This window comes from Sinocyclocheilus anshuiensis, unplaced genomic scaffold (genome assembly GCF_001515605.1).
Source record: "Sinocyclocheilus anshuiensis isolate Anshui unplaced genomic scaffold, SAMN03320099.WGS_v1.1 scaffold300, whole genome shotgun sequence".
NCBI lineage: Eukaryota > Metazoa > Chordata > Actinopteri > Cypriniformes > Cyprinidae > Sinocyclocheilus > Sinocyclocheilus anshuiensis.
In genome coordinates, this window is record NW_015557379.1 from 920,973 (window position 1) to 936,042 (window position 15,070).

General features: G+C 37.7%; 1 protein-coding gene across 4 annotated transcripts in view; it reads right to left on the minus strand.

The window, feature by feature from the left end:
* LOC107679181 (CSC1-like protein 2) overlaps positions 1 to 15,070 on the minus strand; it is a 33,048-nt gene that overhangs the window by 5,912 nt on the left and 12,066 nt on the right. For 2 of the 4 annotated variants that reach the window (XM_016474684.1, XM_016474683.1), the window contains exons 2-14: positions 11,605 to 11,814; positions 10,567 to 10,646; positions 9,082 to 9,126; positions 8,245 to 8,335; positions 6,706 to 6,743; positions 5,981 to 6,123; positions 5,809 to 5,860; positions 5,611 to 5,719; positions 4,510 to 4,580; positions 3,329 to 3,409; positions 2,823 to 2,946; positions 1,792 to 1,925; positions 1,484 to 1,621 (exon numbers count right to left, since the gene is read on the minus strand). In XM_016474684.1, the coding sequence (XP_016330170.1) occupies positions 1,484 to 1,621; positions 1,792 to 1,925; positions 2,823 to 2,946; positions 3,329 to 3,409; positions 4,510 to 4,580; positions 5,611 to 5,719; positions 5,809 to 5,860; positions 5,981 to 6,123; positions 6,706 to 6,743; positions 8,245 to 8,335; positions 9,082 to 9,126; positions 10,567 to 10,646; positions 11,605 to 11,784 (1,286 nt within the window). In that variant the 5' untranslated portion in view covers positions 11,785 to 11,814. The remainder of the gene's footprint in view (positions 1 to 1,483; positions 1,622 to 1,791; positions 1,926 to 2,822; positions 2,947 to 3,328; positions 3,410 to 4,509; positions 4,581 to 5,610; positions 5,720 to 5,808; positions 5,861 to 5,980; positions 6,124 to 6,705; positions 6,744 to 8,244; positions 8,336 to 9,081; positions 9,127 to 10,566; positions 10,647 to 11,604; positions 11,815 to 15,070) is intronic. The other 2 variants (XM_016474685.1, XM_016474687.1) reach the window with 2 other exon arrangements.

The window sequence follows — 15,070 nt, forward strand, 5'->3', positions numbered from 1 at the left end:
TCCTATCCTAATAAACCATACATCAATGGAAAGCTTATTTATTCAGCGTTTCGAAAAATTTACCCTAATGACTGGTTTTGTGGTCCAGGGTCACACACATACATATATATATATATATATATATATATATATATATTTATACATGCATATATATACACATACATATATATCAATCATTGTCAAAATTTGGAAAAATAAGATATTAATTTTTTGCTGTATCACCTAGGCCTACTGGATGCATACAGTACACTCCCGTTAAGCATTGTGTACTATATAGCAAATCTCAAACACTTGATTCTTATATTTAGTACATCCTACTTTACCTGCAAACATACAGTATACTCACAAAGAGCAATCTATACTATATAGTAAATGTCATCTACATGATTGTTTATACTGTTGCAAAAATGTAAACTGTATTATCATATATCTCTATACGTAAAGTTGGATATAATATACAACTTTTGCATACATATAGTTCACTCGCATAAAGCAACATATACTATCTATTAGGGCTGTGCGATATTGAAGAAAAATGCGATATGCGATAACTCATTCACCCGGCATCTCCTCCTCAGACTTGACGCACACAGGTTGCCAGATTGACGACACCAACAGGAACGAGCGCACTTGAGGATGAATGAAATTAAATACGCAGTGTTTTCCGCCAACTGGCAACCCGGGGTGCTGAAATACAATTGGGTAAACTGGCAGTAGGCGGGGTTCACAAACCAAAACAGAGACCGACATTCCGGCCCGGGCCGTAGTAGAGTCAAAAACTTACATACAGCACCTTTAAATCTCACCTGCCTGATTTAGAATTTTGTCACAAAATGTTATTACATTATTGCCCAGCTCTTTATATAAAGTCGAATATATAAGTATGTACAACTTTATCCACATACATGCAATATGCTTGTGCAGGCCGGTATACTATATATATACAGTGGGTACGGAAAGTATTCAGACCCCCTTAAATTTTTCACTCTTTGTTATATTGCAGCCATTTGTATATATATATATATATATATACAGCATACTATATACTATGTTAACTGCTTGATTGCTTGTTTCATCACAAAATGTAAACTATATTATAGCACTATATAGCACAATCTGCTAAATGCGACTGTAAGGCATGAAGATATTATAAACATTAACATCATGATTTTCTGTAAATCTAATCTACTTCAAAACAATGTGCATTATGAAAAACTCCGCATAAATAAATCTGACTTAACGATTTTCTCCAAAAACAGCCCACAGATCTGTGCAATCTAATGCATATTGCATAAAAAAAGGCCAAGTTTTAGTCAATCATATAAATAACAATACTAGTATCCATTATATTGTGGTATCACTGATGAACTGTGGTCAGTCTCTTCCCGTCTAAGTGGGTATTTCTTGGCCAGTATAAACAGCGAAGTGGATTCCGGTTTATGCCTGAAGTCTAGCTCCGAGACTAGCATCATAATGATGTTACCAGTAAACATTCTGTGGATCTGGAGCGTATGTGACTGTCCAGTTGTTTGTGTTGAGGAGGCTGCTGAAGGTGGAGCACTTTGGCTCTCGTCGACAGTGACAGCCATGACACTGACACGCGTTAAAATCTTTCAGGATGCTGCCAAGGGGAAAAACACAGATATTAAATTTTTTTTTCATTCTATTAAAAGTATTGTGATGGTAACATGATCGTATCAGAAGGTAATACCATTAAGATAATCATGGTACCCCCATGAAACTTTTAGCGTTTTATTCACACACAGAGACCAAAACATCTATTTGACTTACAGGGCTGTCATTGCTTCATTCTGGAAGGTAACAAACGCCATTCCCAGAGGTTTAGTGTTGACTTTTTCTCTTTCTTTTCTGTATTCTTCCTTCAGTTTGGCCTCAAGCTTAGTGTAGTAGTTCACAGCCTCTTCCTGCAACAATGGATTAACATTATTTGCATTATTTGTTTTAAAGACCCCATCAAATAAAAATGTGCAATTAGAGTCTGTATGATATTCTGGTCTCTAGATATGTCTTGTGGTGGGTTATAAAGGCCTCACTGATTTACGTTACAAGCTATCAGAATTTCATCTTACTTTTTGGCCATATACATCAGCATCTGCACCAAATTGCATATTTTTGCTCAATCTGTTAAGTGTTTTTTCCTCTTGGAGTATGAGCTTGATATTCTCTATATCACACTATATGAACTTTAAAACCTGATGTATCAAACAAGGTATTCAACAAAAACTCATATGCAAACTTTTTTTTTTCTGACTATTATTTCATGTGCCAGGCTTTACAATTTAATATCACGTAACTGTCCCTTTGAATTCTGTTACTTTTCCACGATTTAATTAAACCATTAAGCAACAAACCCTCTATTTAAAGATTTGTACGCCTGCAAGTTAAGAGCTTGTTTTTTTCTAGCAGTCAAACTGACTTCAGCATTACAGTCATAGTCCAGCAGGGGGAAATGAAGTGCTACAGAAAAATGCCTCTGGTGACAAACTGGAAGTCTGTTTATCTAATGAGGACACTTGAGAGCTGCTGAATAATCCCGTGCTGATGTTGAACATGTCTCACAGCAGCAGAGCGTACATCATCCTGACTGTAAATATGATGAAGCGGAACTACAGAAAGCACGCAAGACAGAGGATGTGACTGTGTCTGATGGGAAAACGCCGTGTATTCCTGAAGACAGTTCATGCATTCATGATTTACATTTGAATGTGAAGTGAAATTCATGAGGATTCATTTACTAATGAGAGATCTAGATACCTGCAATTCAGTGGAAACCTGAGAGATTACAATGCATATGATCTGACCTGCTCGCAGCCCGCGATGATGCAGCAGCAGAGGTGGCCGCAGGGTTTGGGGTTAATCATAGTGGGCATGTGTTCCTTGGCCATCAGGTCTGTGTAGAACTTTTTGCTGCGTTCTGCCTTTTTCCTGAAGAAGACAAAGTCGAGAACATTGAATTGAGTCTGATTTCTAATGTTTTTTGTTGCAGTTTCCAATATAAGGTACAAAAAAAGTCAATTTTCTGTTCTTTTTCAACAAAAGGTCAGTGAAAGTACAACGTTTTTCAGAAAATACTGTTTAGTTTGACCTCAGGAGGTCAAAATAAATAAAGGAGTCATTTCATTTTACGTTAAATGAGGCTTGCAATGTGGCTTACAACCTAAGTTGATTGCAATGTACATTATTAAATAGCAATTATTATGTAAACACATAAAATACAAATCCGTACCTTATTCATAGAAAGATCATTGTGTACAGTACTTAAAATAGTGACTGAAACTTGTCTAAACTAAGCTTGTAAAATGTGTACCTTTCAGACTCCAGGGACATAAGCTTGGCAACGTTGTAACAAATGCGAGCATCCAGAACTATGCAGTTTTCATATGCTTTCCTGGATATGAACACAAAGAGATGAAAAGGAGAAAAAAAGTGTAAGAGGACAGAACTCCCATGAGGGGGACAGGAAATAGTTCTGCTAATTCCCACTTTCTCTTTTAACCTGGCACTGGAACAGTGTTGATAGTCTTGCAGGAGCCAGGCTTCAGTATTGTCTGGCGCGCACTATACTTCACGCAAGCCAAGAATGGCTCGCTTAGACAGGAACAAACTGACCGATATGTGAAATGACCAACCACTGTTTCTATGTGATGCATAAGGGTGAGTAAATCTAAAATCAGTAGTACCAAAATAGAAGGCTGGCATGCAACAAATTGGTAAGCTTTTTAAATAATGACACAGCAGCCTCTTTGAGACGATGTACACACAACACCGAAGACATTAGTGGAATATAATGTGTACACTATAATGTCAAAATTTCCATCCATCCTAAAGTAATAGGTCTGTGGGAGTCTAAAGGACTGATGACTCTTTTCCCAGTTGGCTGCAGTAGGACAGACTGCAATATGCTTTGAAATGTCTGCGAGACTGATATCCCTTCTGCTCTCTTTTGTTCTATTCTTCCTCTTTTTCCTCTATCTACACATCCTGCTTTCTCTTTCTCAATTGGTTTGGTGGTCACTTTGGCCCCACAGTCTTGTTCTAGAAATCCTTGACCCAGAAGAAGTTAAAGACATGTATTGTCCCCACACATTCTTTAGCAGTAAATGGGATTAGATAAACTGTGGATGGACACACTGAACATCTTGTAGCCACATGATCATTTTAGATCCAATTAAAGTTGGTCATTGTCAATTTACTGTGTGGACTGGGAACTCTTAAAGGGACAGTCCACCCAAAAATGAAAATTCTGTCATCATTTACTGTCCCTCATGACTGACTTACGCAGAACACAAAAGAATATCCAACAAATATTGGACCCCGTTGACTTGGATTAGACATTTAGCTATCAAATTATTTTCTTGTAATGTTCTACAAAGGAAAGCAAGTCATACACACTTTGCATATATTACACACCTTACCCTTACAGATGATGGGAAGGCAAATCCTAATTAATATTGTGACAAAAAATGAGTATCTTAAGCAAGAACTTACTCGAAATGCTGCTTTATTTGACTCTCTTCTGCATATTTTGCGATCTCGTTAATGAATAAAGTGCGTTTCACCTGTGAACAGAGACAATTTGGAGACATCGGAGTTAAGTTATGGACAAAATGAGCAAAAAATGAGCCTGTGAAGAGACAGTTTGCAGTGTTAAAATGTATTAAATAACTGGCCAGGTTTACATTGTTTGATGATTCATCTGTGCACATTGTAATTGTATTTCTTTGTAATCTTTCATCGAAATGTAACATGCCTCTGGAACAACTTCACCATCACCAACCTCTTATTTTTCAACCCCTCTTTCAATTCCCCAGTGGATAAAACCAAGACCCACCCTTAAAGGGGTCATATGATGTTGCTAAAAAGAACATTATTTTGTGTATTTGGTGTAATGAAATGTGTTTATGCGGTTTAAGGTTAAAAAAACACATTATTTTCCACATACTGTACATTATTGTTTCTCCTCTATGCCCCGCCTTTCTGAAACGCGTCGATTTTTACAAAGCTCATCTGTCTGAAAAGCGAGGTGTGCTCTGATTGGTCAGCTATCCAGTGCAATGTGATTGGCCGAATACCTCAAGCGTGTGACGGAAATGTTACGCCCCTACCATACTGTGATGCCGTGTCCCGGAGCGACGAGACAAAACCATTAAAACCCATTATAAACGAGGCATCTGTTGCATCCAGTGGGGACATAATTACGGATTATAATGACTTATACTGTCTTTTTACACGTTGCGTTGCATCGCGCCGCGTAAACATAAATAAATGTCTGCATTTGTGATCGGAGAAATGACAAACAACAAGTGCTACTCTACACTGCTCAAAACTCGCGTTTGAATCATCAGTGGCAAATCCTTTAAATATGAAAATGTACTTACAGTCTGTGAGAAACTTGAAATCGCATCATATGACCCCTTTAAAATGGGCCAGCATTCTGGAGGGCTTAAAATCAGAGATGTGATGCTCATATCATAAGCTTTGATTATTTTATGTGGTAAAGGACATTATGCCAAATATGCTTTAGATAAGAACTTTTACTGAACCCAGAACATTTCTGTGCAGTGTTTTGGTGAAATTGTCTCTGCTCACCAAGTCGTCCTCTTTGTAGTGCATCTTTGATGTGTGTCTTCTCATGCTGTACACAGTCAATAACAGATAGAAGAAGGCAAATGTAGTGTGCAGCCACAGCAGGTTATTACTGAAAGAGAGCAAAAACAAAGGGATGATTCATTCATCAACAGTCGTTCAAGAGTAATATCAGTGTCACAGATATTACCCGGGGCTTACCCAGATTTTAAGTTGGCTATTGTAGTTCGCCCAAAACTGTAAGCATTATCTTCTGCAGGAAGAGAAGATCATAGGGAGTCTTTAGTCATATAAACGACAGAAAGCCAAACTCAAATGGCTGCGTTCAGATGTGTAATCCTAGATGACGCCTTCTCAAACTTTTTTGACTTACCTAATAGGTCTCCTGAGAAGTTGACGGGCAGGACGATGCCCACGGAGAGCACGCCCACCACTACCAACAGACCAATGATGTGCCGCTGGAATGAGAGGTAGTGCACGGAATCTTCACCACACTTCTCCCTGATCTCGTCATCTCTGTAAGGGTGAGAGAGGTATGTCAGCATAACATTAACCTTTTTAGCCTGATGCCATTTCATTCAGACTTCATGGGTAAATACCATTTTCATGAAGCAATATACCTTAAATTTAAACCCAACAGTAATGTATTTGCTTTTTACATTTATCATTATCATCACTTCAAAAAAAAAAAAAAAAGAAAAAAAAAAGAAAGAAAAATCAGAAATTTTTTTAAATGTTCTATTCCATAGAAAAGAAAATATTAATAAGTAATAATAAAAAATGTATTAGTAGTATTTCATTAAACAAGCACAAGATTTAGTTCACAATATAAACTATAAATATTTGAAGAAAATCTGATTACAGTGCATAACAGAGAGAATATTGTATAATATAATATAACAAAACAATATATGATAATCTTCTTATATAACAACTAAAACTGAAATTTTACTTCCTCATTCCTTCTAATTTGAAAAGGACTCTGGGAACTGCTGACATATAAATGTGGTTATAATGTACTGGGGTTTTGTGATAATCAGGAAGTCTTCATTTCAGTAGTTACAGTATGTTCATTAAGGAAAAGCAGAAATGACTCACTTTATCCTGAAGATGGCAGTTAGCCAGGCACAGAAGCCCTATTACAGAGACAAAGAAAAGAACATCACATTCAATGCACTCTAACCGTTGTCTGTCAGCCACCTCCACATTCAGAGATATTAACAGTCTCTAATGCAGTTTGAGGAGTTGTTAGAAGCTGTGTGGGTGCATGTGACACCGGTTTACATAAGTGCAGTTATTCCAGATCACAGCAGGGGAGGGGGTTAGGCAAACAAATGGCTGTCAAAAGGCGTTGTGTGTGCTATTATGAAATCCACAGGTGTGTGTGAATTAAGGGGGATAGAGCTATAGTAGATGACAAGAAATACTTCCTGCGTAGGCTTTTCAAACTGTGTGAACATGAGTGAATATGTGAGCAACGAAGACAAAGGGTATGTTCAGAATGGCAAATTTTTACAGCAGCTTTACTACTTTTGTAGTATGTATGTATACTGTAAACAATATGCATATTTTCTATATGGACAGAAACCTGGATGATGTAATGCACTCAAGTTCATCTTCTATTTAGAGGTTGATCTCCCTTTCAAACGACTCATGCCTCTCGACTTGTCAAGTGCTGCAGATATAGCCTTAAGGTCTGTACACAACAAGGATGATAATAGTTATAATATCTATAACTATAAAGTTTTAATAGCCATTCTAATTCTATGTGAATAGGGAAGTCCACACCCTTACATAACTATAAAAATAAGCCAGTGTTATTTCAGTATTATTGATATACTATTATAGTTGGAATAAATATTTTGAATTAGTTTTTATTTTTGTATTTTCCATTTTGATTTTAGTAATTAGTACTTTTGTAATTTTGTAAGTGTTTTTTTTAATCTTTTTTTTTCATTTAAATAAATATGTCCATATTAGTCTTAATTTTTATTTCAGTTTTCATGATTTTAATTTCTGTTTTAGTTATTTTAGTACTTTAAGTTAAACTAAAAGAAAATGAGAAATTATGCATTGGCAACTAGCTGAAATAAACCGTTAACTGAAATAAAACAGCTTTTTATTTAGTTTTAATTAATGATAATAACCCTAATAAGGACACAGGAACAATATCATTAGAATCACTTTCAGAACTCATTTTTCTACAGTAACTGATGAATGATAAAAATATTTACAGTGAATCAGAATTCACTTAGCTTTAAAGTGCTTGAAGATTTAAAGTGACAGATGACATAACTGCAGCATGATAAACAATGTTATGTGTTAGTGTGGACACACTAGTTATAGTTCTTGGTGTGAATGGGCATTAACACAGGACAATTTTACTATTTAGTAATGTGCATTGAATATCTAATGTTTTTGATGCTGTATGTTGATTATTCTCTAAATGCACAACTCAAATGTGTCTAGAAGTTACTATTTAACAAATTACAGTTGTTTACTGTTGCATACTAAATGCTGTTTTACATACATGTTTTAACATTGGAGGGAGAATACAGTGTAAAATGAAAGGATGCTAGTATTCCATTCTGAACATAGCCATAGGCATCCACATTAATGACCTTGCAAGCTACTTACGTTGTCCCTTTGGTCAAAGTCGACCGAGCTGGACACAGAGGTGAGACGCTCGTATCGGGAGTCAGCAGGCGTCTGCATGGTGGAGGCCACACTGAACACAAACACACACATTATCAAACACGTGCCCTCAGAGCACAGCACGCAAGCTAACACAGAAGTGTACAGTCACTTAATGGCATGCCACTTCATTCAGCAGTAATTACAATCAGGATTATAGATTTTGGAAAATGACAAAAAAATTAACTTCTGGATGAACTAATCTTTTAATAATTGTTCACTTTATCTTAGCATCTTCACAGGGTCCATTCAATGTCAGCTTATTAATAAATGATGGGCACTGCTAGGCCTTCCAAGCTCAGATTACTCCAGCTACATCAGGCCATATCAAGACTAACCACATGTCAGGCATGCAGCAAAAAGTGACTGTGCGAAAAACTCAAACACAGAGTTAGCATTAGCAGTTGATGAGAGGCGTTGCACACAGACTGTTCACAAAGAGACTGCAGTAAACCTAGAAAGGAGAAGAACATGCAGAGAGAAAAAGCATACATTTAGGCTGATGATACACGGCTGATGAAACACAATTATATTGATTAGTTCAGGTAAATGTGATGAGTATCTTGAGAAACCCTCAACCAATGGACTCTAGGAAGGAAGTCGTTTTAAAAAAGGACAATAGAAAGAAGTAAAAACAGTTAGAAACAGTACACAGTGGACAAATTCACCCCAAATTCTCCCGATAGAGCACACAGCAGAAGAAATGCCAGAGGGTAAATTCAAAAAGCAGACACAAGGCGTCCTTGAAAGAGAGAGATGAAGTTTAAAACCAACACATACTATTCCTGCTCGTCCAGACGTTGATAGTGCTGATTCCACCTACGGCTGAGTGAAAAAAAAATTCTTCAAGTTCATGCTTAACAGGAATTAGTCAAAATATGAAATAACATACTATTACTCAACTGAGATGCAATGGCACTAGTAATTCAACATTTCCTTTGACTGCAAGTTATTACATGTAATCAAATCAAACCTTTTTAGCTCCAGGTTTGTTGACAGCTTTACAGTTCCACATTACTTCACCACAAACTTCACACTTTCAAACTAGTAATGTCAGCTTGACCTGTTTGTAAGCAGGATTAACATGTGACATAAGGAAACAGTTCGACACCAAAGCATGTTTTAGGCACGAAAACTAGGAAAATGCCTTGGGACAAACTCATGTAATAACAATGGTAGAAGTGCAGTATTTAACTGTTGAATTATTCATTAAAAATGTAATGCACTGCCAAGTTGTAACAGGCACTCTGCTTCATGATCAGACTTTTCAGGGTTTCACTCTGAAACTTTTATGACATTTAAATAGAGAACTGGGAAGTCATAATGCACGTGTTGTAATTCAGGGAAATGTTAATGGAAGTATATGTTCAAAACAGATCGATACATTTTGGGTGCGTACACACAAAAACCCATTACATTTATTTAAGGGTTGATACCTCCTTAAAAATGGCTAGATGCCACCCAAGACTTGGTCTTAAAATATAGTGAGTGGATTTGACTTGAGCTGAATCATGACTTTTTTTTAAATAGACGTGCTAGCCTGAAACATCAAGAGCAGCTTTTGACATCTGCCTAGTAAAAATGTGACTGCTGGATCTGACAGGACAAAAATGATGTTTGAGATGCCTGGAATATTAATCAGATCTCCCTTAAACATAATCTCTTGTGCACTTACATGCCGGTCAAACCAGTTTTCAAATCGAAGGATGTGAGTGTGATTGAAAGGCATGGTCATATTACTAATCAAATAAGACTGGCTGAGCTTTTGGAAAGGTAGAAGCTTCAGATCTGTACAACCAATCCATTAGCTAAACCCATTATGCAGCTGCTGAGATCATGCTGCTGGCTTGCAGTGTTAAATGCAAGAAACGCATTTTCTCTTTTATTTCGCCTAATCAGAGGTCTTGTCCAAGCCATGACTGATGAATGGAGTATATATAGTCTGACGATTTCACAAAATGTTACTCAGTGCAAGAAAGATGAGTGTTTGTTTGGGGTTATATTGGGGCCAAGAGCATGCTGTGATAATGCAGCCAGCTGAGGCCGCAGTATGACACGCTGGGAATATGGCCGTAACGGTGCAGTCTTGACAGTTTTATAGCTTTTTTTTATTGTACATTAATAAAAATAACTTTTTTAATATTACGGTAATGCAAATTAGAATTATTGCATGATACAGTAATTACAGAAGAGGTCTATGTGCGAAATGGTCAATTAATTTTCATTTAAAATAGAGTATTAGAGAAATCTACTATTAATTTTTACCTGTCGGCATCAGAGACCAACGCAAGACGGCCATAATCAAACGCCACCTTCCTCAAGACAGAGAACACACATAGCAGCACCTGGAGACACAGAATATCCATGTTACACAATCAAATTCACATCTCATTCCACACATGCATTCATATGCAAATCCCTGATCACGGCACTACAAATGTGACATTTATGAAACACACATTCCTAAAGTGCTCAAATTTAGAACCGCAGGAAAACAAGAACATAGCTGATTCTTCCCAAAATATGTGCATTGTGGATAATAAAGGCCTGCAGAATTTCACAGAAAGCTCTGCTGGTGTTGTCCACTGAATTTAATAGTTTTATGCATCCTCAGACACTTGTTTATTAACGCAATACATTATGCATTTAGGAGATGCTTTTATTCAAAGTGACTTAAAATAGAGGAGCATAAGCAATTTGTCACAGAACCAGCAAAATACTCAGTATACGATGCCACGTTTATTACGCTGGATTAGGAAACAAACTAGAGCAGAGGAGAAATGTACAGAAGAGAAAGAAAAGGATTTTTTGGTTTAGGGTTGTGGAGTGGTTAAGTGCCGCCAGAAAAGGTGTGTCTTTAACTGCTTCTTAACAGTTGTGATAGTTTTAGCATTTGGGTGGAGGTTGGCAGCTCATTCAAAAAGAGAGAAGCGGGGAAGATGAAGGCTTTGGAAAGCTACATTGTGAAGGTGCTGCTCACTGAGTGTCCGTTTTCCTATTAAAGTCAACAACCTTTGCTTTGCTATTGGCAACTGACCGAATTGTGAAAAGCGGGTGTTCCATACCAGAGAATAGGGCTGGGATATCCTATTAAAAAGTCCATTACCTACAACAACCTATAACAATGACTAAACCTCTATTTTACAATGGGTTAACATTCAACAAAAAAGCCTGAATTGTGCATAAGACCAGGAACAGGTATTAAGAAAGTAAAGAGAATAAAGACTGATTCCATGTTGACTTTGAATGACAAACTCGTGGCAAATGAACAACAACTGAAAATTGTAAACTTGTGATGCGCACCAAGAAGCACATGAAGTCAAGGGCAAGTACGGTGGGCACTCCTCCGAAGGGCAAGCCCTGGAGCACGGTGCTGCGGATCCGGGCCGAAAAGCAAAAGTCCTTTGAGCAGTTCTCAGAGCCTTGGCAGAACTCCGCTTCACCGGTCGTAGCCATCATGAGCAAAGCGAAGACAGCCAGCATCCTCAGTACAGCTGCATACTGAAACTCCACCTGTAAGGAGACAAGATGATGTGTATTTTAAAAGTGAATTTTTTTAGGGGTATACCAGCATACGGATGACCCCAAGATCTATTATTGGTCACATGGGGTCTTTATGGGCAATGGACAAAATAGTCCACTTTCATTGCATGAGTCAGAAATTTGGAACAACATGAGGGTCAGTAAATGATAACAGTATTGTCATTTTTAGGTGAACTACTTAAGAAATGGCTTATAGAATTCAGATTTCATAGAGAATTACATAGCTGAACTAGCATATTTAAAAATCAAAATTCAAAACAAACAATGACTCTTGCTCATGCTTTCTTCTGAAAGTAAAGAGAACGGTTTTGGAAATAATCAGACAGGAAAGACCGGTCCTGGTAACCTATGAGAGAATGCAGAGAAAACACATCAACACACATCAGCAACTGCAGCTCAATATCATAAATCAGCGCTGTGCCTATAGGTGTGACTTAGCGAATTATGCAACTGCACGAAAGCTTTGCTGTGAGTAACTGAAAACAGAGCTCTACATTAAAACATTCGTGGACCTCCAAGACTGTGCATTCTGTGCTCTGGCATGCTGCCGCTGACTCAACACAGACACATCTATATTCCTCCTACAGTGAGTTTAGCCATGAAACGACTTGACAATGGACAAACAGAGGTCAGTCAGTTCAAGCTGTCTCTCTGAAGCAAAATGTGCCAACTGTAACAACTTCTTCCTGAGGAAACGGTGTAAAATCGCCAGCCAGTACTGTATATTTCAAATATTAAAGAATAGTTTTTCTTTCATCTGTGAAACACAAAAGAAATGTTGATGTTTGCAATGCTTTCCCCTTTTTCCAGTCTAAAAAGCCCCATAAAACAAAATACTGATCTAAAGCGGAAATAAAAATGTATAAATCATTAAAATACAATAAGCAAAAACACAACAAAAGAATAATAAAAAAATACAACATTCATATTAGTATCTCAATGATACTAAGATAATGATACTTAAAGTATGCAATCCAATTAAGTGGGGTTAATATGAGCTGGTGTCTGCATTTAAAGTTTAATCCGCTGGTAATTTGTAGTTACATTTACTAATATATTGCACAAAGAATGCAATGAAACACACAAACAAGGGCTGTTCAGTGTGGATTAATGTCAGAACCAAGGTTATGTTAATTGTGACAGCAGGACAGACTCTGTCTTTTCCAATGGAAAACAACTACAGCATATAAGGGTGATGGGGGAGAGAAAGTCACATGCTGGGTTTCGTAACAAACCAAGTTCTGTGCCAAACCAGCTGAAAGTGAGGTCAGTCATGAGCATATCATCTTTGACATCATTTCACTTCTGATAACTCAAGGAAAGTAAGCACTCGGCAGAATTCCTGGTTGGTGAAAAACTACATTACCCTCTAAATAAATTTCCACCAATCATAGAATTTTGACAAACAAATATCACCAAAAGCACACTTTAGTGCCGCCCACTCCCATTAAGGACTGCAAATGATGCAAGCCAGTCTCAAACTACTTTTTGTTTTTAATTTTGCAGCTGGTTGATTTGGTTCATGGCTTTTAAAGGCCTATTCACAAAATTCAATACTCGTTCTAATTCTTGGACTGCATATAACTATACCACACCATGACTATAATGATAACGACAATGACGAATATCATTGGAATCACTTTCAGAACTATTTTTGATCGATAAAATCATTGACAGCCAATCAGAAAACATTTTGCTTTCAAAAGCTCAAGCATTTAAAGGGGACAACAAAACTGCAGTGCACATTTATAATAAACAGAACAATATTGTGCATTGGGGTAGACTAAAATATATCCTACACAAAGGTTTTTAAAAAATCCCCATGGGAAAAATCCAACTTCTGCAATTGTTACTGGCACACTTAATCACACTAAACAGAATCAAACAGTTGGAATGTCAAATTAGATTATTGAGATGCATAAATTCAAGCATGTTAAATGGATTTAATAAATCGCAAATGTTAATGCATTGCCTTTGGCAGTCGTTGAACGGTTCATATCGTCTTGCCTGTAGACGTCAGACTAGGGTCTCTAGGAGGCTTTGAGACAGATGGCTGGGACATCCACCCCGCTGCTTTTCTTCTGAACTCAATACTAATGCCGAGTCATGAAAACAAACAGCGCATGACAGAAAACGTTACAAGCTTGTGACAGCCAAGCTCTAATAAACGCATCAGATTGCAAATGATCCATATTACGGAGAGCCCTTCTTTATTTACGTTCAATTAGGCCTGCTGCCACACGGACAGATCTTGTGATTTCCTGGCATCGCGTATTCGAAACGCATGTTGAGCAGCGCTCCATCTGAGTCTGACAGCCAACAGTCTGAATCAGGCCTGTGAAGACCTCATGTTGAAAGCATCCTGATGTCGTAAGTCCAAATGCGCTGATAGATTGCTGCTCTTTCACCTGTTTTCCAGACGTCTGAAAATGTGGTCAACAGATCAATGAGAGAACTGATTCTGAACAGGTCACTGGAAACTACAGCAAAGCACGTGCCTTTCCCGTAACATGCTGACACTTGTTAAGTTCTGAACAAGTCTGACGAGACTACAAACTAGAGGTCTGCATTCCCGCGGGATCCGCAGGACCCGACCAGATTTTTTGCGCCGTGGGATTAAATTCCCGAATAAAACACGGTAGTAGTCGGTAACTCTGGTGTAATTTGAATGGGAGCGGGTGGTCTAACAATATCCCGTTCCCGACGTCCATTCAGAACATCATATCGGCACTTTATTCTTATTGACCGGTACAGCCTGCACTCGGACTGTTATGCACGTGCTGCACGCATGCTTTCTGCGTCACGCGTTTTATTTGCGGGATCTGTGCGCAGCATGTGCATAATGATGCTCATTAGCAGGCAGTACCTGTGGTAAATATACGGCCCTCAGACAGAACAGGCAGGTTGTCGATGAGCGACAGAGCAGAATAAGGATGGAGCAAAGTGTGGATGCGCTGTCCTTTAAGGATGTTCAACTCGGTTTTGTTTATATTTTGCTTAGCCTATCATTTTAAACGATAGATGTTATATTTATTTGTTTTTCTCTGTGACACTTTTCCTACTGTGTTAACAGAAAAATGTCAAACGAATTTAGTATTTTGACAAGACGAATAAAAATAGCTAATAGGCTATTTTTGTACAACCTACATTATTTTTTTCTCTCTGCAACACTTTTTCCCTATTGTGTTGTAAATGTTAAAACGAATTGTATCCTGACAAGACGAAT